Consider the following 25233-nt stretch of genomic DNA (forward strand, 5'->3'; position numbering starts at 1 on the left):
CACACACATCAGGTCTGGCAAAAATTGCGATCTGATGAAAAAACCTAACCTCAAAACTCAAAATTGCGCTCCACCGCCCCCCTAGGAATACAACACGGAAAAACTGCTCCTAGGAAGAAAACACAGACAAAACTGCTTGTAACTTCCGGTAAGAATGTCGGAGAGACATGAAACAAAAACTTCTATGTAGGTCTCGCTTAGACCTACATTTCATAGATTGACAACCCCCAACAAAAATCAACAGGAAGTTTGCAATCCCCCCTTCAAAACAAAAGTTTTGTAAAAACCGGTCACCTTTCTTCAAACATTATCTCCTCTGAGTGCGTTTGTTGTTTTGGCTTCAAACTTGCACAGGAGAGGGATTGAACCCTTCTGATTAAAAGTATAGAACAGAGTTTTGATAAGTTCTCAGGTTTTGATTTTACGCGCCTTCAAAGAGCCCCTGTGCAAAGTCTCCTAAAAAATGTCATTTTTGCCTCTTTGAGCTGTTTTTTGACCCTCTTAAAATGCTTCTAAACTCTCCAAACTTGACACACACATCAGGTCTGGCAAAAATTGCGATCTGATGAAAAAAACCTAACCTCAAAACTCAAAATTGCGCTCCACCGCCCCCCTAGGAATACAACACGGAAAAACTGCTCCTAGGAAGAAAACACAGACAAAACTGCTTGTAACTTCCGGTAGGAATGTCAGAGAGACATGAAACAAAAAACACTATGTAGGTCTCACTTAGACCTACATTTTAATAATTAACATACTTTAGCAAAAATCAACAGGAAGTTTGATATTTTCACTTCAATACAACAACTGCATTACTTTCACAATGCATTAGATTCTCAAAATAGTGGCTCCAAGGCGTCTTGTAACGCTTATCCGGCCGTGGGTCTCGGGGGCAGCAGCCAAAGGCGGACCCGACCAACGCTGCTTGCAGCTTTAATTTTTTTTGTTCCTTCAGCCCATCACTTGGAGGGAGTTTGCCAACATCCACCCTTTCGTGCCACTGGACCAAGCCGAGGGCTACCAGAAGCTCTTCCGGCAGCTGGAGAAGGACCTCTGTGAGGTGACAGGCTACGACAAGATCTCCTTCCAGCCCAACAGGTCAGCATTTTTTTTTTTCCAGTTGGTTTGTGATCAACGTTACGATCAAGACCCTTTTTTTAATGAGCATGGTGCGCTTGTTTTGTGTCCCAGCGGCGCTCAGGGAGAATACGCAGGCCTGGCAGCCATAAAGGCCTACCTCAACTCAAAGGGAGAGACCTCCAGAAGTGTAAGTTGCACCAAAAATTGTAAGTGGAAGGAATTATATTTATATAGCGCTTTTCTCTAGTGACTCAAAGCGCTTTACATAGTGAAACCATATATCTAAGTTACATTTAAACCAGTGTGGGTGGCACTGGGAGCAGTTGAATCGTGCCAGCAACTTGTGGGTTGCAGGTTCGATCCCCGCTTCCGCCATCCTAGTCACTGCCGTTGTGTCCTTGGGCAAGACACTTTACCCACCTGCTCCCAGTGCCACCCACACTGGTTTAAATGTAACTTAGATATTGGGTTTCACTATGTAAAGCGCTTTGAGTCACTCGAGAAAAGCGCTATATAAATATAATTCAATTTTAAAAAAAAAATTCAATTGGGTAAAGTGTCTTGCCCAAAGCGGGGATCGAACCTGGAACCCTCAAGTTGCTGCCACGGCCACTCTACCAACCCAGCTATACCGTCCTAATACTGTAGGACTGTTCAGTTTGGATTGACATTTAACAATGTCTGATAAAAAAAAATAGGAAAATAAAGTAGAGATGTCCGATAATGGCTTTTTTTGCCGATATTCCGATATTGTCTAACTCTAAATTACCTATACCGATGCATACAGTCGTGGAATTAACACAGTATTATCCCCAATTTTGTCGTGGTGCATGTAACAAGGGCTTCCAAAATAAATCCACTCAAGTTATGGAAAAAAAATGCCAACATGGCACTGCCTTATTTATTATTGAAGTCACGAAGTGCGTTATTTTTTTCCTAACATGCCTCAAAACAGCAGTTTGGAATTTGGGACATGCTCTCCCTGAGAGAGCATGAGGAGGTTGAGGTGGGCTGGGTTGGGGGCTGTATATTGTAGTGTCCTGGAAGAGTTAGTGCTGCAAGGGGTTCTGGGGATCCGTTCTGTTGCGTTACGGTGCGGATGTTCTGCCAAAATGTGTTTTGTCGTTCTTGTTTGGTGTGGGTTCACAGTGTGGCGCATATTTGTAACAGTGTTAAAGTTGTTTATACGGCCACCCTCAGTGTGACCTGTATGGCTGTTGACCAAGTATGCCTTGCATTCACTTAAGTGTTTGGTGTGGGTTCACAGTGTGGCGCATATTTGTAACAGTGTTAAAGTTGTTTATACGGCCACCCTCAGTGTGACCTGTATGGCTGTTGACCAAGTATGCCTTGCATTCACTTAAGTGTTTGGTGTGGGTTCACAGTGTGGCGCATATTTGTAACAGTGTTAAAGTTGTTTATACGGCCACCCTCAGTGTGACCTGTATGGCTGTTGACCAAGTATGCCTTGCATTCACTTAAGTGTGTGTGAAAGCCACATATATTATGTGACTGGGCCGGCACGCTGTTTGTATGGAGGAAAAAGCGGACGTGACGACAGATTGTAGGCACCCAATATTGTTGTCCGGGTGGAAATCGGGAGAAATGGTTGCCCCAGGAGATTTTCGTGAGGGGCACTGAAATTCGAGTTTCCCGGAAAAATGTGGAGGGTTGATAGTGCTGTTTTTAAAAGACTGTCAGTCTTGAACTACAGAAAGTATTTCAATGGTCGAAATCTGGACTTTTGGGTGTTATAGCAGTTAGTATTATTATTATTACTACGGTATTATTATTATTATTATAGCTCAGACCAGGAACAAAGCAGTTTTCAGTAGGGATGCACCGATTAATCGGTAACCGAATATATTCGGCCGAATATGGCAAAAAAAGCCACATTCGGCCTTCGGTGGAATGAGTTAAAAACAAGGCCGAATAGTGGCGTGTGACGCAATTTTTTGACGCGATGACGCAATCAACCAACGTGCAGTGACGTTGGGATATGTTGTGTACCTGTATAAGTGTATGAGGTTACAAGCACACACTTATTGAGATTTAGTGGGGCCTCTGTTTACATTATTAGCATATCTACTGTGGCTAAGCAGACTTTTGCCAAAAGGACAATAATTCATTTGTTTCGGGTTTATCCACTTTAATGCACTTTATTTTTTTTTTTGGAATGCATGTCTTGTTTGAAGGCCTAATAGAAAAAAAAAACTTTGTGCTTTTTTTTTTGAAAAGCAAAGGCTACTGGAATATTAAAAAAATGTCAATATTCAATAAAAAATTACTTTATTTGAAAAACATGTCTAAATATTTATTCTAGGCTATTTATGCAATATTAAAAAAAATTGTGAAAAACTGCATTCATTATTTGGTATTCGGCCAAGCGTTTAAATTTTATTCGGCTTCGGCCACAGATTTTCATTTCGGTGCATCCCTAGTTTTCAGAGCAGCCAGCCCGAAACGGGTGTGTCAGGAACAGATGCGGAAGCAAATTTTTACAACAAATTTCCACATAAAAAGTGATAATATATCATATTGTTGGTGTTTATTACCCTTTGCATTCATATTTTGTCACATTTTGTGTGTGTTTTGCTAGATTGTAAAAGATACACAAACCTTAAAGGAGCTGGTCTGAGAAGTAAAAGAGGAGCGATGTTCATATGTTAATATTCAGTGTTTTATGGCTCATAGTTAATATTGTAAATCCCACTTTCTTTATTTTCATGTACATTTTGGGTGTCACATACAGTAAAAAAACATAAAATTCTATTCTGTTTTTTTCAAGTGGTATGTCATTTTTTTTTTGGATTCAATGGGACAAAAGTTAAAATACCAATGATTGTCACACACACCAGGTGTGGTGAAATGTGTCCTCTGCATTTGACCCCGTCCCCTTGTTCACCCCCTGGGAGGTGAGGGGAGCAGTGAGCGGCAGCGGGAATCATTTTTTGTGATTTAACGCCCAATTCCAACCCTTGATGCTGAGTGCCAAGCAAGGAGGTAATGGCTCCCATTTTTTATAGTCTTTGGTATGACTCGGCCGGGGTTTGAACTCGCGGCCTACCCATCTCAGGGCGGAGACTCTAACCACTAGGCCACTTCGTACACCATTTTCGTACACCATTTGACTCCCATTCGCATGCAACCGCCTATCCATCACGTAGTGTTTCCCAGGAAGCTGCATGTGTTATGTTGCGCCCAACAAAGTGTTTATACTGTAAGTATTGTGCTTATTGCACACCAGCTGTTTAATTGTCACATCCATTTCACTTGTAGTTTTAACAACCAAACTCTGAAGTGTTAAAATCGCAATGTAAAACGGCCAAATCTTATAGTAGCCTGTCTATGGCAAATCGAATATAATACAGCATCAAGCTAACACATTTAGGATGAGCACAGACATTTTTTATAGTCTTTGGTATGACTCGGCTGGGGTTTGAACTCGCGGCCTACCCATCTCAGGGCGGAGACTCTAACCACTAGGCCACTTCGTACACCATTTTCGTACACCATTTGACTCCCATTCGCATGCAACCGCCTATCCATGACGTAGTGTTTCCCAGGAAGCTGCATGTTATGTTGCGCCCAACAAAGTGTTTATACAGTAAGTATTGTGCTTATTGCACACCAGCTGTTTAATTGTCACATCCATTTCACTTGTAGTTTTAACAACCAAACTCTGAAGTGTTAAAATCGCAATGTAAAACGGCTAAATCTTATAGTAGCCTGTCTATGGCAAATCGAATATAATATAGCATCAAGCTAACACATTTAGGATGAGCACAGCCATTTTTTATAGTCTTTGGTATGACTCGGCTGGGGTTTGAACTCACGGCCTACCCATCTCAGGGCGGAGACTCTAACCACTAGGCCACTGAGTAGGTTATGTCTTGTTTTCGTACACCATTTGACTCCCATTCGCATGCAAGCGCCTATCCATGACGTAGTGTTTCCCAGGAAGCTGCATGTGTTATGTTGCGCCCAACAAAGTGTTTATACTGTAAGTACTGTGCTTATTGCACACCAGCTGTTTAATTTTCACATCCATTTCAGTCTTAGTTTTAACAACCAAACTCTGAAGTGTTAAAATCGCAATGTAAAACGGCCAAATCTTATAGTAGCCTGTCTATGGCAAATCGAATGTAATATAGCATCAAGCTAACACATTTAGGATGAGCGCAGCCATTTTTTATAGTCTTTGGTATGACTCGGCCGGGGTTTGAACTCACGGCCTACCGATCTCAGGGCGGACACTTTAACCCAGACCTGGGCAAATTAAGGCCCGGGGGCCACATGCGGCTCGTTGAGTTTTTCAATCTGGCCGGCCGGACATTCCCAAGTAATTGTTTTAGATGTTTAAAGGGGAACATTATCACAATTTCAAAAGGGTTAAAAACAATAAAAATCAGTTCCCAGTGGCTTGTTTTATTTTTTGAAGTTTTTATCAAAATTTTACACCGCCCGGAATATCCCTAAAAAAAGCTTTAAAGTTCTTGATTTTCGCTATTTGCTTAAGCCACTGTCCATTTCCCTGTGACGTCATACAGTGCTGCCAATACAAACAACATGGCGGTTACCACAGCAAGATATAGCGACATTAGCTCGGATTCAGACTCTGATTTCAGCGGCTTAAGCGATTCAACCGATTACGCATGTATTGAAACAGATGGTCGGAGCATGGAAGCAGATAGCGAAAACGAAATTGAAGCTATTGAGCGAATAGCAATTGACGCTATTCGGCCATAGCGTGGGTGTACCTAATGAAGTGGCCCATAGCATGGCTGCCTTATTAGCATCGCCGGTAAAATGTGCGGACCGAACGATCAGGACTTTCGCATCTTGTGACACTGGAGCAACTTAAATCCGTCGATTTGTAAGTGTTTGTTTCGCATTAAATGTGGGTATCTAGTTTCAAATGTACATACAGCATGTTAGCGTCGATTAGCGTAGCATGTTAGCATTGATTAGCTGGCAGTCATGCCGCGACCAAATATGTCTGATTAGCACATAAGTCAACAACATCAACAAAACTCACCTTTGTGATTTTGTTGACTTAACTGTTGCAAATGCATCCGCAGGTTATCCATACATCTCTGTGCCATGTCTGCCTTAGCATCGCCGGTCAAATGTGAAGACACTCTGGCACATTCAATGGGGGTCTGGCGGCAGATTTCTTGCCGGTGGTGCAACTTGAATCCCTCCCTGTTAGTGTTGTTACACCCTCCGACAACACACCGACGAGGCATGATGTCTCCAAGGTTCCAAAAAAAAACTCGGATTTCAGCGATTCAACAGATTACGCATGTATTGAAACAGATGGTTGGAGTATGAAAATATTGAAGAAACTGAAGCTATTGAGCGAATAGCTATTGACGCTATTTATAGCCATAGCATGGCCGAATAGCTGCGTTAGCATCGCCGGTAAAATGTGCGGACCAAACGATCAGGACTTTCGCATCTTTTGACACTGGAGCAACTTAAATCGCGTCGATTGGTAAGTGTTTGTTTCGCATTAAATGTGGGTGGAAGGAAACGTAATATAGTTGCAAATGCATCTACAGGTTATCTGTACATCTCTGTTCCATGTCTGCTTTAGCACCGCCGGTAAATAGCATGTTAGCATCGATTAGCTGGCAGTCAAAATCAACAAAACTCACCTTTGTGATTTCGTTGACTTAATCGTTGCAAATGCATCTGCAGGTTATCCATACATCTCTGTGCCATGTCTGCTTTAGCACCGCCGGTAAATAGCATGTTAGCATCGATTAGCGTAGCATGTTAGCATCGATTAGCTGGCAGTCAACATCAACAAAACTCACCTTTGTGATTTCGTTGACTCTCGTTGCAAATGCATCTGCAGGTTATCCATACATCTCTGTGCCATGTCTGTCTTAGCATCGCCGGTCAAATGTGGAGACACTCTGGCACATTCAATGGAGGTCTGGCGGCAGACACTTTGGCATCTTCGGGCCAGTGGTGCAACTTGAATCCCTCCCTGTTAGTGTTGTTACACCCTCCGACAACACACCGACAAGGCATGATGTCTCCAAGGTTCCAAAAAAATAGTCGAAAAAACGGAAAATAACAGAGCTGTAACGTGAAAATGAAAATGGCGGCTGTGTTACCTCGGTGACGTCACGTTCTGACGTCATGGCTAAAAGACCGATTAACAGAAAGGCGTTTAAGTAGCCAAAATTCACCCATTTAGAGTTCGGAAATCGGTTAAAAAAATACATGGTCTTTTTTCTGCAACATCAAGGTATATATTGACGCTTGCATCGGTTTGGTGATAATGTTCCCCTTTAAGATGGAAAGTGTAGCTGCCATTATGATGTGCTGTCATGTTCTCTAATGACCGGAAGGAAGTCTTCAAGTATACTAAGTATTTCAATGCTTGGAATCAGCATCATATACTATTTAACTATGGTCATCTAATTACTTACTATGGTCATACAATTACTTACTATGGTCACTATGAGGTATCTCAGATTGTAGGTGGGGGTTGTTTTTTTTCACTGTTTGTTGCGTTTTGGTTGATTGTAAAACATGTTGTCAATATTCAGTGTTTTATCATTCATAGTTAATATTATAAATCCCAGATACTTTATTTTCATGTACATTCTGGGTGTCTCATTCAGTAAAAAAAATTCAAATTCCATTCCGTTTTTTAAGGCTTCCAATCATTATTGTGAGGTTTTGTATTAGTGTTCCTAAAAATAGATATAGTGGCCCCCAGACACACTTTTTTTTTATCTAAATCTGGCCCCTCCGGAGTAAAATAATTGCCCAGGTCTGCTCTAACCACTAAGCCAGTGGTTCTCAACCTCTTTTCAGTGATGTCCAAGGGTTGGAATTGGGGGTTAAATCACCATAAATCATCCTGGGGCGCGTGCCACCGCTGCTGCCCACTGCTCCCCTCACCCCCCAGGGGGTGATCAAGGGTGATGGGTCAAATGCAGAGAATAATTTCGCCACATCTAGTATGTGTGTGACAATCATTGGTACTTTAACTTTTAACTTTACCCCCTGTGAACATTTTTTTAATTCAAGTACCCCCTAATCAGAGCAAAGCATTTTTGGTTGAAAAAAAGAGATAAAAAAGTAAGAAAACAGTACTATGTCATCAGTTTCTGATTTATTAAGTTGTATAACAGTGCAAAAATATTGCTCATTTGTAGCGGTCTTGCACTATTTGGAAAGAACATAAAAGTAACTTAAAACTTGTTGAGAAAATAAACAAGTGATCCAATTATAAAATAAAGATTTCTACACAACATAAAGTGCCCTCTTTGAGGATTGTAATAAAGATCCATCTGGATTCATGAACTTAATTCTAGAAATCTTTAACGTGGGGCGGTATAGCTCGGTTGAGGGTTGCAGGTTTGATTCCCGCTTCCGCCATCCTAGTCACTGCCGTTGTGTCCTCGGGCAAAGACACTTTACCCACCTGCTCCCAGTGCCACCCACACTGGTTTAAATGTAACTTAGATATTGGGTTTCACTATGTAAAAGTGCTTTGAGTCACTAGAGAAAAGCGCTATATAAATATAATTCACATGAATATTCATGGAACATTTCCACAAAAAATCTAGCTGTCAACACTGTCGTATTTTTTTTTCACAGTTTATGAACTTACATTCATATATTGAAGTATTTTTTAATAAATATATTTATAAAGGATTTTAGAATTGTTGCTATTTTTAGACTATTTTTAAAAAATCTCACGTACCCCTTGGCATACCTTTTGAGAACCACTGTCCTAGACCTTTAAGAAGGGGGACCGGAGGGTGTGTTCCAACTATCGTGGGATCACACTCCTCAACCTTCCCGGTAAGGTTTATTCAGGTGTACTGGAGAGGAACCTCGGATTCAGGAGGAACAGTGTGGTTTTCGTCCTGGTCGTGGAACTGTGGACCAGCTCTATACTCTCGGCAGGGTTCTTGAGGGTGCATGGGAGTTTGCCCAACCAGTCTACATGTGCTTTGTGGACTTGGAGAAGGCATTGGACCATGTCCCTCGGGAAGTCCTGTGGGGAGTGCTCAGAGAGTATGGGGTATCGGACTGTCTTATTGTGGCGGTCCGCTCCCTGTACGATCAGTGCCAGAGCTTGGTCCGCATTGCCGGCAGTAAGTCGGACACGTTTCCAGTGAGGGTTGGACTCCGCCAAGGCTGTCCTTTGTCACCCATTCTGTTCATAACTTTTATGGACAGAATTTCTAGGCGCGGTCAAGGCGTTGAGGGGTTCCGGTTTGGTAACCGCAGGATTAGGTCTCTGCTTTTTGCAGATGATGTGGTCCTGATGGCTTCATCTGACCGGGATCTTCAGCTCTCACTGGATCGGTTCGCAGCCGAGTGTGAAGCGACCGGAATGAGAATCAGCACCTCCAAGTCTGAGTCCATGGTTCTCGCCCGGAAAAGGGTGGAGTGCCATCTCCGGGTTGGGGAGGAGACCCTGCCCCAAGTGGAGGAGTTCAAGTACCTAGGAGTCTTGTTCACGAGTGGGGGAAGAGTGAATCGTGAGATCGACAGGCGGATCGGTGCGGCGTCTTCAGTAATGCGGACGTTGTACCGATCCGTTGTGGTGAAGAAGGAGCTGAGCCGGAAGGCAAAGCTCTCAATTTACCGGTCGATCTACGTTTCCATCCTCACCTATGGTCATGAGCTTTGGGTCATGACCGAAAGCGACCGGTTGTAGCGCACGGACGCCATAAACGTGGCGGCTGATAACCATCCCGCCTCTTCCTCCGGCAAGTGCGTGCTTCAAGGACTTTGTCGGAAAAAAGGGAGCGTGACACCGCACTGATATTTATGTCTGAAGTCGAAAACGGAGCTGGGCATATATTTTGACTCGGGGGCCACATTGAGAGAAAAAATGTGGCTCGGGGGCCAATATGTGTGTGTATAAATGATATCTCCACATTTAGCTGTGCAAAATGTGGGTTTGGGTCCCGACTAAGCGGTCTAGGACATCCATCCATCCATTCATCCATCTTCTTCCGCTTATCCGAGGTCGGGTCGCGGGGGCAACAGCCTAAGCAGGGAAACCCAGACTTTCCTCTCCCCAGCCACTTCGTCCAGCTCTTCCCGGGGGATCCCGAGGCGTTCCCAGGCCAGCCGGGAGACATAGTCTTCCCAACGTGTCCTGGGTCTTCCCCGTGGCCTCCTACTGGTTGGACGTGCCCTAAACACCTCCTTAGGGAGGCGTTCGGGTGGCATCCTGACCAGATGCCCGAACCACCTCATCTGGCTCCTCTCCATGTGAAGGAGCAGCGGCTTTACTTTGAGTTCCTCCCGGATGGCGGGGCTCTCCCTTAGAGATAGGGGGAGGAACTCAAAGTAAAGCCGCTGCTCCTTCACATGGAGAGGAGCCAGATGAGGTGGTTCGGGCATCTGGTCAGGATGCCACCCGAACGCCTCCCTAAGGAGGTGTTTAGGGCACGTCCAACCGGTAGGAGGCCACGGGGAAGACCCAGGACACGTTGGGAAGACTATGTCTCCCGGCTGGCCTGGGAACGCCTCGGGATCCCCCGGGAAGAGCTAGACGAAGTGGCTGGGGAGAGGAAAGTCTGGGTTTCCCTGCTTAGGCTGTTGCCCCCGCGACCCGACCTCGGATAAGCGGAAGAAGATGGATGAATGGATGGATGGATGTCCTAGACCGCTTAGTCGGGACCCAAACCCACATTTTGCACAGCTAAATGTGTATATATCATTTAAACACACACATATTGGCCCCCGAGCCACATTTTTTCTCTTAATGTTGCCCCCGAGTCAAAATATATGCCCAGCTCCGTTTTCGACTTTAGACATAAATATCAGTGCAGTGTCACGCTCCCTTTTTTCTACCAAAGTCCTTGAAGCACGCACTTGCCGGAGGAAGAGGCGGGATGGTTATCAGCCGCCACGTTTATGGCGTCCGTGCGCTACAACCGGTCGCTTTGACATCGGTCGAACACGTTCCCCCCCTCACAGGGACTGATTGGCCGCCGCTCTGATAAGACGGCCCCTTAGATTACGGGAGTTGCTGACTCAGCGGTTTGCGCCTACGCCGCGTTCTTTACAAGGGTCCTCTCGCGCGTACGTCTTAGATAGGGGGCTCTTGAACCAGTCGAAGTCCAGATTGGCAAAGCTTTTTTGCGCAAACATGTGGCGTCCTGCTTTCAAGGCTCCATATTTGGTGTTTGGTTTTTTTTTTTTTTTTTTGTTTGTTTGTCAAAGTTGCCTAACTAGCAGGTCTCGGCGGCCCCGCTCTCTTTTGCGCAATGCCTCCCCTAATAAGGCGACCAATCCATTTGTGACCCGCAGGCCGCTTACACGCCAAGGTCATTGCTCGCAACAGGAAGTTGTGACTAAGATGAAATACAAACCCCGTTTCCATATGAGTTGTGAAATTGTGTTGGATGTAAATATAAAAGGAATACAATGATTTGCAAATCATTTTCAACCCATATTCAGTTGAATATGCTACAAAGACAAAATATTTGATGTTCAAACTCATGCCAAAGTAGATGGGAAAGGGCATGTTCACCACTGTGTTACATCACCTTTTCTTTTAACAACACTCAATAAACGTTTGGGAACTGAGGAAACGAATTGTTGAAGCTTTGAAAGTGGAATTCTTTCCCATCCTTGTTTTATGTAGAGCTTCAGTCCTTCAACAGTCCGGGGTCTCCGCTGTCGTATTTTACGCTTCATAATGCGCCACACATTTTCGATGGGAGACAGGTCTGGACTGCAGGCGGGCCAGGAAAGTACCCGCACACTTTTTTTTAAACGAAGCCACGCTGTTGTAACACGTGCTGAATGTGGCTTGGCATTGTCTTGCTGAAATAAGCAGGGGCGTCCATGAAAAAGACGGCGCTTAGATGGCAGCATATGTTGTTCCAAAACCTGTATGTACCTTTTCAGCATTAATGGTGCCTTCACAGATGTGTAAGTTACCCATGCCTTGGGCACTAATGCACCCCCATGCCATCACAGATGCTGGCTTTTGAACTTTGCGTCGATACAAGCTGGATGGTTTGCTTCCCCTTTGGTCCGGATGACACAATGTCGAATATTTCCAAAAACAATTTGAAATGTGGACCTGTCAGAACACTTTTCCTCTTTGCATCAGTCCATCTTAGATGATCTCGGGCCCAGAGAAGCCGGCAGCATTTCTGGATGTTGTTGATAAATGGCTTCCGCTTTGCATAGTAGAGCTTTAACTTGCACTTACAGAAGTAGCGACAAACTGTATTTAGTGACAGTGGTTTTCTGAAGTGTTCCTGAGCCCATGTGGTGATATCCTTTAATGATTGATGTCGGTTTTTGATACAGTGCCGTCTGAGGGATCAAAGGTCACGGTGATTCAATGTTGGTTTCCGGCCATGTCGCTTACGTGGAGTGATTTCTCCTGATTCTCTGAACCTTTTGATGATATTATGGAGCGTAGATGTTGAAATCCCTAAATTTCTTGCAATTGCACTTTGAGAAACGTTGTTCTTAAACTGTTTGACTATTTGCTCACGCAGTTGTGGACAAAGGGGTGTACCTCACCCCATCCTTTCTTGTGAAAGACTGAGCATTTTTTGGGAAGCTGTTTTTATAGCCAATCATGGCACCCACCTGTTCCCAATTAGCCTGCACACCTGTGGGATGTTCCAAATAAGTGTTTGATGAGCATTCCTCAACTTTATCAGTATTTATTGCCACCTTTCCCAACTTCTTTGTCAAGTGTTGCTGGCATCAAATTCTAAAGTTAATTGTTATTTGCAAAAAAAAAAAATCAGTTTGAACATCAAATATGTTGTCTTTGTAGCATATTGTGTTGTTATATCTCACATTCTATATTGGGTTTTGGAAAAAGGTTGTGGTAAACGTTACTTAATTCATTAAAAGAAATAATAATAAAAAAAAGAAGACAAATTTGTATGCATATGTAAATGTATTCAGTTATAAACATTCATTTACTTTCTCCTTTCTTTCATGGATCTAAACTTTACTGCTGCTGGTAGTTTTTTCTATGTTTTTATTTAATAAGTTGTAGGTGTACTTATAACAGCATAAAAGTGTAAAAAGGGTTTTGCTTGGGTCATGAAATGAGGATAATGGTGAGCAGGGCATACATAGATTTTATATTTAACGCTTAAGTCTCTGGAGTCTACATCAACTTCACATCTATACATCATTTAAAAATGTTTTAGTTATTTTTATGTTGTTTTTTGTTATGTTTGTTTTCCGCCCTCTTTTGTCAAACAAATCTATAGTTTTCTTTTATGGCAAACACAAAATTTGCTAAATCTTCGACCAAAAATATTTTTCAACAACCCTTTTATTTAGAGAAGTATCAAAATACATTTTGGTACCGGTACCAATATTGGTATCAGTACAACACTTTCATTTGGAAAAGTATTGAAAGGTATCGAAATACATTTCGCTACCGGTACTAGTATTGGTATCGGGACAACCCAATAATTAGAAAAGTATCAAAATACATTTCGGTACCGGTACCAATATTGGTATCGGGACAACCCTTTATTTAGAACAGTATCGAAAGATATCAAAATACATTTTGCTACATTTTGGTACATATCGAAAGGTATTGAAATACATTTCGGTACCGGCACCAATATTGGTATTGGAACAACACTTTATTTAGAATAGTATCAAAATACATTTTTGGTATCGAAATACATTTCGGTTCATATCGAAAAGTATCAAAATACATTTCGGTACCGGTACCAATATTGCTATCGGGACTACCCTTTATTTAGAAGCGTATCGAAAGATATCGAAAAGTATCAAAATACATTTTGGTACCGGTGTCTGTATCAAAATACATTTCAGTACATATCGAAATGTTTCAAAATACATTTCGGTACCGGTACTAATATTGTTATCGGGACAAGTCTTTATTTAGAAAAAAATCGAAAAGTATCAAAATATATTTTGGTGCCGGTATGGGAATACATTTCGGTACCGGTACCAATATTGGTATCGGGACAACCCTTTATTTAGAAGCGTATCAAAGTATCAAAATACATTTTGGTACCAATGCCGGGATAGAAATACATTTCGGTACATATCAAAGTATCAAAATACATTTCGGTACCGGTACCAATATTGGTATCGGGACAACTTTTTATTTAGAGGAATATCGAAATACATTTTCGGTACCGCTTCTGATATCGAAATACATTTCAGTACATATCGAAAGGTATCAAAATACATTTCGGTACCGGTACTAATATTGTTATCGGGACAACTCTTTATTTAGAGGAGTATCAAAGTATCAAAATATGTTTTGGTACCGGTATGGACATAAATTTCGGTCCTAGTATTAGTATCGGGACAACCCTTTAATTAGAAAATTATCGAAATACATTTTGGTACATATTGAAAGGTATCAAAATACATTTCGGTACCGGTACCAATATCGGTATCGGGACAACCCTTTATTTAGAACAGTATCAAAAGGTATCAAATTATCAAAATACATTTTGGTACCGGTTCCGGTATTGAAATACATTTTGGTACATATCAAAAGGTATTGAAATACATTTCGGTATCGTTACCAATATTGGTATTGGGACAACACTTTATTTAAAATAGTATCAAAATACATTTTTGGTATCGAAATACATTTCGGTACATATCGAAAAGTATCAAAATACATTTCGGTACCAATACTAATATTGTTATCGGGACAACTCTTTATTTAGAAGAGTATCGAAAAGTATCAAAATATATTTTGGTGCCGGTATGGAAACACATTTCGGTACCGGTACCAATATTGGTATCGGGACAACCCTTTATTTAGAAGCGTATCGAAAAGTATCAAAATACATTTTGGTACCAATGCCGGTACAGAAATACATTTCGGTACATATCAAAGTATCAAAATACATTTCGGTACCGGTACCAATATAGGTATCGGGACAACCCTTTATTTAGAGGAATATCGAAATACATTTTCGGTACCGCTTCTGATATCGAAATACATTTCAGTACATATCGAAAGGTATCAAAATACATTTCGGTACCGGTACTAATATTGTTATCGGGACAACTCTTTATTTAGAAGAGTATCGAAAAGTATCAAAACACATTATGGTACTGGTGCCAGTATGGAAATACATTTTGGTACCAGTACCAATATTGGTATCGGGACAACCCTTTATTTAGAAGCGTATCGAAAAGTATCAAAATACATTTTGGTACCAATGCCGGGATAGAAATACATTTCGGTACATATCAAAGTATCAAAATACATTTCGGTACCGGTACCAATATTGGTATCGGGACAACCCTTTATTTAGAGGAATATCGAAATACATTTTCGGTACCGCTTCTGATATCGAAATACATTTCAGTACATATCGAAAGGTATCAAAATACATTTCGGTACCGGTACTAATATTGTTATCGGGACAACTCTTTATTTAGAAGAGTATCAAAATATATTTTTGTACCGGTATGGACATAAATTTCGGTACTAGTATTAGTATCGGGACAACCCTTTATTTAGAAAATTATCGAAATACATTTTGGTACATATTGAAAGGTATCAAAATACATTTTGGTACCGGTACCTATATTGGTATCGGGACAACCCTTTATTTAGAACAGTATCGAAATGGTATCAAATTATCAAAATACATTTTGGTACCGGTTCCGGTATTGAAATACATTTTGGTGCATATCTAAAGGTATTGAAATACATTTCGGTATCGTTACCAATATTGGTATTGGGACAACACTTTATTTAAAATAGTATCAAAATACATTTTTGGTATCGAAATACATTTCGGTACATATCGAAAAGTATCAAAATACATTTCGGTACCAATACTAATATTGTTATCGGGACAACTCTTTATTTAGAAGAGTATTGAAAAGTATCAAAATTTATTTTGGTGCCGGTATGGAAACACATTTCGGTACCGGTACCAATATTGGTATCGGGACAACCCTTTATTTAGAAGCGTATCGAAAAGTATCAAAATACATTTTGGTACCAATGCCGGTATAGAAATAAATTTCGGTACATATCAAAGTATCAAAATACATTTCGGTACCGGTACCAATATTGGTATTGGAACAACACTTTATTTAGAGGAATATCGAAATACATTTTCGGTACCGCTTCTGATATCGAAATACATTTCAGTACATATCGAAAGGTATCAAAATACATTTCGGTACCGGTACTAATATTGTTATCGGGACAACTCTTTATTTAGAAGAGTATCAAAATATATTTTTGTACCGGTATGGACATAAATTTCGGTACTAGTATTAGTATCGGGACAACCCTTTATTTAGAAAATTATCGAAATACATTTTGGTACATATTGAAAGGTATCAAAATACATTTTGGTACCGGTACCTATATTGGTATCGGGACAACCCTTTATTTAGAACAGTATCGAAATGGTATCAAATTATCAAAATACATTTTGGTACCGGTTCCGGTATTGAAATACATTTTGGTGCATATCTAAAGGTATTGAAATACATTTCGGTACCGGTACCAATATTGGTATTGGGACAACACTTTATTTAGAAGAGTATCGAAATACATTTTCGGTACCACTCCCGGTATCCAAATACATTTCGGTACATATCGAAAGGTATCAAAATACATGTCGGTACCGGTACCAATATTGGTATTAGGACAACCCTTTATTTAGAAGTGTATCGAAAAGTATCAAAATATATTTTGGTACCGGTGCCGGTAAGGAAATACATTTCGGTACCGGTACCAATATTGGTATCGGGACAACCCTTTATTTAGAAGCGTATCGAAAGATATCGAAAAGTATCAAAATACATTTCGGTACCGGTACCAATATAAGTATCGGGACAACCCTTTATTTAGAAGACTATCGAAATACATTTTTCGGTACCGCTTCCTGTATTTAAATACATTTCGGTACATATCGAAAGGTATCAAAATACATGTCGGTACCGGTACCAATATTGGTATTAGGACAACCCTTTATTTAGAAGTGTATCGAAAAGTATCAAAATATATTTTGGTACCGGTGCCGGTAAGGAAATACATTTCGGTACCGGTACCAATATTGGTATCGGGACAACCCTTTATTTAGAAGACTATCGAAATACATTTTTCGGTACCGCTTCCTGTATTTAAATACATTTCGGTACATATCGAAAGGTATCAAAATACATTTTGGTACCGGTACCAATATTGTTATCGAGACAACCCTTTATTTGGAAGCGTATCGAAAAGTATCAAAATACGTTTTGGTACCGGTGCCGATATGGAAAATAATTTTGGTACTGGTACCAGTATGGAAATACATTTTGGTACCAGTACCAACATTGGTATCGGGACAACCCTTTATTTAGAAATGTATGGAAATACATTTCGATACCGGTACCAGTATTGGTATCAACTCACCAGAGTTCCCTCGTAGTTCTGCTTGAGTAACATTGGTTCCCATCTCCGCCGCAGGTGTGTTTGATTCCCAAGTCCGCCCACGGCACCAACCCAGCCAGCGCCCAGATGGCGGGCATGAAGGTCCAGGTGGTGGAGGTGGACAAGGACGGCAACATCGACCTGGCTCACCTCAAAGCTCTGGTAGGATGATGGCGTAAACGCTTGTGAGCGACACAGCAAAGCATCCTTTCATATGATGACATCATCAACCTGGAAGCAAGGCTGCTGCTGATTGGCTTATTCAACAACAATAAGCAGGATGGGGATTTTCCGTAGATCTTGCACTTTAAGGCTTTAAAGGTTGCAGAAATATGTTTTTGAACTAATAAGTAAAAAAAAAAAAACAATACATTTATAGGACATATTAAAGTGCCTAAAAAATAGTTATTTTCAATTCATAATTTAATTTTTTTTATATAAAATTATTGCCTACTTTTTGACTGTCAATAAAAGCAAACCCAGTTTTTCTCCCCTACAAAGATCGTCTATATAAAAGGAGCACTACAGCGTTTTTGCAGCAGGTCCTCAAAAACAGCAGTCAAAACTCCTGTCTGCTGTTTTTAAGAACCTACCTATTTCCGAACCAATAGAAAAGTGTTGCTGTTTGTAAGGCTCCACTGCAAAAATGCCAGTCAAAGATCCTCTATATGAGAAGACTTGCTGTTTTTGAGGAGCTACTGCAAACATTTTAGTTAATGCATCTCCGTACGAGACAGAAGCTATCTATTTTTGAGGATACTGCCAAAACGCTAGTATGGATCTCCTATTTCACAGAAGCGCTGTGCTGTTTTTGAGAATCTATTGCAAAAATGCTCAACAAAGATCCTCTTTAAGACAGAAGATGAGCTACTGCAAAAATGTTAGGTAATGCATCTCTATAAGACAGAAGCGATCTATTTTTGAGGAATGACCACAAAAACGCAAGTCAATCCTTTAAAAGACAGGAACGTGCTGCTGTTTTTGAGGACCTACTTAAAAAATGCTAGTCAAACCTACTCTATATGACGGGGTGCTCTGCTGTTTTTAAGAAACTAATGTGAAAATGTTTTGCTGTTCGTAGGGATCTACTGCGAAAATGCCAGTCAAAGATCCTCTATATGAGAAGACTTGCTGTTTTTGAGAAGTTACTGCAAACATTTTAGTTAATGCATCTCCGTACGAGACAGAAGCTATCTATTTTTGACCAGACTGCCAAATTGCTAGTATGGATCTCCTATTTCACAGAAGCGCTGTGCTGTTTTTGAGAATCTATTGCAAAAATGCTCAACAAAGATCCTCTTTAAGACAGAAGATGAGCTACTGCAAAAATGTTAGGTAATGCATCTCAGAAGCGATCTGTTTTTGAGGAATGACCACAAAAACGCAAGTCAATCCTTTAAAAGACAGGAACGTGCTGCTGTTTTTGAGGACCTACTTAAAAAATGCTAGTCAAAGCTACTCTATATGACGGGATGCTCTGCTGTTTTTAAGAAACTACTGTGAACATGTTTTGCTGTTCGTAAGGTTCTACTGCAAAAATGCCGGACAAAGATCCTCTATATGAGAAGACCTGCTGTTTTTGAGGAGCTACTGCAAACATTTTAGTTAATGCATCTCCGTACGAGACAGAAGCTATCTATTTTTGAGAATACCGCCAAAATGCTAGTATGGATCTCCTATTTCACAGAAGCGTTGTGCTGTTTTTGAGAATTTATTGCAAAAATGCTCAACAAAGATCCTCTTTAAGACAGAAGATGAGCTACTGCAAAAATGTTAGGTAATGCATCTCTATAAGACAGAAGCTATCTATTTTTGAGGAATGACCACAAAAACGCAAGTCAATCCTTTAAAAGACAGGAACGTGCTGCTGTTTTTGAGGACCTACTTAAAAAATGCTAGTCAAAGCTACTCTATATGACAGGATGCTCTGCTGTTTTTAAGAAACTACTGTGAACATGTTTTGCTGTTCGTAAGGATCTACTGCGAAAATGCCAGACAAAGATCCTCTATATGAGAAGACTTGCTGTTTTTGAGGAGCTACTGCAAACATTTTAGTTAATGCATCTCCGTACGAGACAGAAGCTATCTATTTTTGACCAGACTGCCAAATTGCTAGTATGGATCTCCTATTTCACAGAAGCGCTGTGCTGTTTTTGAGAATCTATTGCAAAAATGCTCAACAAAGATCCTCTTTAAGACAGAAGATGAGCTACTGCAAAAATGTTAGGTAATGCATCTCAGAAGCGATCTATTTTTGAGGAATGACCACAAAAATGCAAGTCAATCCTTTAAAAGACAGGAACGTGCTGCTGTTTTTGAGGACCTACTTAAAAATGCTAGTCAAAGCTACTCTATATGACGGGGTGCTCTGCTGTTTTTAAGAAACTACTGTGAAGATGGTTTGCTGTTTGTAAGCATCTTCTGCGAAAATGCCAGTCAAAGATCCTCTATATGAGAAGACTTGCTGTTTTTGAGGAGCTACTGCAAACATTTTAGTTAATGCATCTCTTAATGAGACCGAAGCTATCTATTTTTGAGGAGACGGCCAAAACGCTAGTATAGATCCTCTATATTACAGAAGCGCTCTGCTGTTTTTGAGAATCTATTGCAAAAATGCTCAACAAAGATCCTCTTTAAGACAGAAGATGAGCTACTGTAAAAATGTTAGGAAATGCATCTCTATAAGACAGAAGCGATCTATTTTTGAGGAATGACCACAAAAAGGCAAGTCAATCCTGTAAAAGACAGGAACGTGCTGCTCTTTTTGAGGACCTACTTAAAAAATGCTAGTCAAAGCTACTCTATATGACGGGGTGCTCTGCTGTTTTTAAGAAACCACTGTGAAAATGTTTTGCTGTTCGTAGGGATCTACTGCGAAAATGCCAGTCAAAGATCCTCTATATGAGAAGACTTGCTGTTTTTGAGGAGCTACTGCAAACATTTTAGTTAATGCATCTCTGTACGAGACAGAAGCTATCTATTTTTGAGGATACTGCCAACACGCTAGTATGGATCTCCTATTTCACAGAAGCGCTGTGCTGTTTTTGAGAATCTATTGCAAAAATGCTCAACAAAGATCCTCTTTAAGACAGAAGATGAGCTACTGCAAAAATGTTAGGTAATGCATCTCTATAAGACAGAAGCGATCTATTTTTGAGGAATGACCACAAAAACGCAAGTCAATCCTTTAAAAGACAGGAACGTGCTGCTGTTTTTGAGGACCTACTTAAAAAATGCTAGTCAAACCTACTCTATATGACGGGGTGCTCTGCTGTTTTTAAGAAACTAATGTGAAAATGTTTTGCTGTTCGTAGGGATCTACTGCGAAAATGCCAGTCAAAGATCCTCTATATGAGAAGACTTGCTGTTTTTGAGAAGTTACTGCAAACATTTTAGTTAATGCATCTCCGTACGAGACAGAAGCTATCTATTTTTGACCAGACTGCCAAATTGCTAGTATGGATCTCCTATTTCACAGAAGCGCTGTGCTGTTTTTGAGAATCTATTGCAAAAATGCTCAACAAAGATCCTCTTTAAGACAGAAGATGAGCTACTGCAAAAATGTTAGGTAATGCATCTCAGAAGCGATCTGTTTTTGAGGAATAACCACAAAAACGCAAGTCAATCCTTTAAAAGACAGGAACGTGCTGCTGTATTTGAGGACCTACTTAAAAAATGCTAGTCAAAGCTACTCTATATGACAGGATGCTCTGCTGTTTTTAAGAAACTACTGTGAACATGTTTTGCTGTTCGTAAGGTTCTACAGCGAAAATGCCAGACAAAGATCCTCTATATGAGAAGACCTGCTGTTTTTGAGGAGCTACTGCAAACATTTTAGTTAATGCATCTCCGTACGAGACAGAAGCTATCTATTTTTGAGAATACCGCCAAAATGCTAGTATGGATCTCCTATTTCACAGAAGCGTTGTGCTGTTTTTGAGAATTTATTGCAAAAATGCTCAACAAAGATCCTCTTTAAGACAGAAGATGAGCTACTGCAAAAATGTTAAAAAATGCATCGCTATAAGACAGAAGCGATCTATTTTTGAGGAATGACCACAAAAAGGCAAGTCAATCCTTTAAAAGACAGGAACGTGCTGCTGTTTTTGAGGACCTACTTAAAAAATGCTAGTCAAAGCTACTCTATATGACGGGGTGCTAAGCTGTTTTCAAGAAACTACTGTGAAAATGTTTTGCTGTTCGTAAGGAGCTACTGCGAAAATGCCAGTCAAAGATCCTCTATATGAGAAGAATTGCTGTTTTTGAGGAGCTACTGCAAACATTTTATTTAATGCATCTCTGTATGAGACCGAAGCAATCTATTTTTGAGGAGACTTTCAAAACGCTAGTATAGATCCTCTATATTACAGAAGGGCTGTGCTGTTTTTGAGAATCTATTGCAAAAAGGCTTGACAAAGATCCTCTTTAAGACAGGAGAGATGAGCTACTGCAGAAATGTTAGGTAATGCATCTCTAGAAGACAGAAGTGATATACTGTTTTTGAGGATCTACTGCAAAAATTCTTGCCAAAGATCCTCAAGGTGACATTTGCACGCGAGTGTTTTTGCACCTGGGTCCTCAAAAACAGCACTTAACACTCTTCTATATGCGCTCTGCTGTTTTTAAGAAAACTATTGTGAACAAATGTTGTTCTTTGTAAGGATCTACTGCCAAAACATCAATTAAAAATCCTCTATATGACACAAGATCGCTGCTGTTTTTGCAGAGCTACTGCAAAAATGTTATAGCATAGCTAAGTATAAAACAAAAGTGAACTGCTATCTTTGAAGATATACTGCAAAATCACAAGTCAAAGCACTTTGCTGTTTTTGAGGACCTACATCAAAAATGCTACCCAAGATTCCTCTATTACAGAAAAGTGTCTGCGGTTTTTGAGGATCTGCTGCAAAAATTGCCAAAGTTCCTCTAGGTGACAGGAGCACTCTGGTGTTTTTGCACCTAGGTCCTCAAAAACAGCAGTTTGGACTTTTCTATATGCGCTTTGCTGTTTTAAAGAATTGTGAAAACATTTTGCTCTTCGTAAGGATCTACTGCAAAAACACCAATCGAAGATCCTCTATATGACAGGAGATCGCTGCTGTTTTTGCCGAGCTACTACAAAAATGTCATTTAATTCATCGCTAGGTACAAGACAAAATTGAACGGCTATTTTTGATGATTTACCTCAAAATGACTCGTCAAAGCTCCACTATATGATCGGATCACTCTAGCGTTCAAGCAGTAGGTCCTCAAAAACCGCAGTCAAAGCTCCTCTATATGACAAGAGTGCTCTGCTGCGTTTTTCTGTCAAAAGGAACTCAAATATCCTCTACACACCATTTTTGAGGACCCACTTCAAAAACATAAATCAAAGATCCTGTATATGACTGGCAAGCACTGCTGTTTTTACAGACTGCTGTAAAAATGTGTGCATAAGACTACAGCAATCTATTTTTGAGAAGCGACTGTAAAAATCCCAGTCCAACATCCTCCATGGGACAGGAGCGCTCTGTTGTTGAAGTAGGTTCTCAAAAACGGCAATCAAAGATCCTCTGTGTGACTGCCGAATACTGCTGTTTTTGAGGACCTGCTGTAAAAATGTGTGCATAAGACAGCAATCTGCTATTTTTGAGGAGCGACTGCAAAAATGCCAGTCCAACATCCTCCATTGGACAGGAGCGCTCTGTTTTTGAAGTAGGTTCTCAAAAACGGCAATCAAAGATCCTTTGTGTGACTGCCGAATACTGCTGTTTTTGAGGACTTGCTGTAAAAATGTGTGCATAAGACAGCAATCTGCTATTTTTGAGGAGCGACTGCAAAAATGCCAGTCCAACATCCTCCATGGGACAGGAGCGCTCTGTTTTTGAAGTAGGTTCTCAAAAACGGCAATCAAAGATCCTCTGTGTGACTGCCGAATACTGCTGTTTTTGAGAACTTGCTGTAAAAATGTGTGCATACGACAGCAATCTGCTATTTTTGAGGAGCGACCGCAAAAATGCCAGTCCAAGATCCTCAATAGGACAGGAGCGCTCTGCCGTTTTTGAGAACATACTTCAAAAACACCAATCAAAGATCTTCCATATGACCGGCAAGCACTGCTGTTTTTGAGGACTTGCTGTTAAAATGTGTGCATAATACGACAGCAATCTGCTAGTTTTAAGGAGCGACTGTAAAAATGCCAGTCCAAGAGATCCTCCTTGGGACAGGAGCGCTCTGATGTTTTTGAAGTAAGTTCTCAAAAACGGCAGTCAAAGATCCTCTATGTGACTGATGAGCACTGCTGTTTTTAAGGACTTGGTGTAAAAATGTGTGCATAAGACGACAGCAATTTGCTATTTTGGAGGAGGGACCGCAAAAATGCCAGTCCAAGATCCTCAATAGGACAGGAGCGATCTGCCGTTTTTGAGAACTTACTTCAAAAACATCAATCAAAGATCCTTTATATGACCGGCGAGCACTGCTGTTTTTGAGGACTTGCTGTTAAAATGTGTGCATAAGACCACAGCAATCTGCTATTTATAAGGAGTAACTGCAAAAATTCCAGTCCAAGATCCTCAATAGGACAGGAGTGCTCTGCCGTTTTTGAGAACTTGCTGTTAAAATGTGTGCATAAGACCACAGCAATATGCTATTTATAAGGAGCAACTGCAAAAATTCCAGTCCAAGATCCTCAATAGGACAGGAGCGATCTGCCGTTTTTGAGAACCTACTTCAAAAACATCAATCAAAGATCCTTTATATGACCGGCGAGCACTGCTGTTTTTGAGGACTTGCTGTTAAAATGTGTACATAAGACCACAGCAATATGCTATTTATAAGGAGCAACTGCAAAAATTCCAGTCAAGGATCCTCAATAGGACAGGAGTGCTCTGCCGTTTTTGAGAACCTACTTCAAAAACATTAATCAAAGATCCTTTATATGACTGGCGAGCACTGCCGTTTTTGAGGACTTTCTGTAAAAATGTGTGCATAAGACGACAGCAATCAGCTATTTTCGAGGAGCGACTGCAAAAATGCCAGTCCAAGATCCTTCATCGGACAGGAGTGCTCTGCTGTTTTTGAGAACCTACATCAAAGACCCACTTTCTTCCAGGTGGACAAACACAAGGCCCACCTGGCGGCCATGATGATCACCTACCCGTCCACGTTTGGCGTCTTCGAGGAGCACATCCAGGACGTCTGCGACCTCATCCACAGGCACGGCGGCCAGGTCTACCTGGACGGCGCCAACATGAACGCACAGGTGAGACGAGTCCCAAGAAGGCTCTCGGGTCAAAGGTCGCAACACCTGTTATCTCCTTGTAAATAGATGATCTTTGATCCACTTGCTGGACTCTGAAACAAGACCACTCCCTATTATTATTTTCTTAACAGTGACTTCAGTGAATCTTTGGGCACCGCACGATTTGATTCAGAATTGATTCTCGATTCAAAAACAATACTTCTTAGAGCATTTACATGCCTGGTGTCAAACTCAAGGGCCGGGGGCCGATTCTGGCCCGCCACATCATTTTAGATGGCCGCGAAAGCCCGGAAAAAATGGGTTTTAAAAAAAATACTTACCGTATTTTCCGGACCATAGGGCGCATCGGGTTATAAGGCGCACCGCCGATGAATGGTCTATTTGGATCTTTTTTCATATATAGGGCGCACCCGGACGCATTGAAGTGAAGTGAATTATATTTATATAGCGCTTTTTCTCTAGTGACTCAAAGCGCTTTTACATA

General features: G+C 40.9%; 1 protein-coding gene across 1 annotated transcript in view; it reads left to right on the forward strand.

Annotated features, from left to right (window-relative positions):
- The window catches only part of gldc (glycine dehydrogenase (decarboxylating)), a 68228-nt gene that overhangs the window by 24427 nt on the left and 18568 nt on the right, over positions 1-25233 (forward strand). Inside the window, exons 15-18 of the mRNA XM_061895801.1 lie at positions 956-1098; positions 1192-1267; positions 17543-17668; positions 24600-24749. Coding sequence (XP_061751785.1) covers positions 956-1098; positions 1192-1267; positions 17543-17668; positions 24600-24749 — 495 coding nt within the window. The remainder of the gene's footprint in view (positions 1-955; positions 1099-1191; positions 1268-17542; positions 17669-24599; positions 24750-25233) is intronic.

Source organism: Nerophis ophidion, linkage group LG01, assembly GCF_033978795.1.
Source record: "Nerophis ophidion isolate RoL-2023_Sa linkage group LG01, RoL_Noph_v1.0, whole genome shotgun sequence".
NCBI classification, from domain to species: Eukaryota; Metazoa; Chordata; class Actinopteri; order Syngnathiformes; family Syngnathidae; genus Nerophis; species Nerophis ophidion.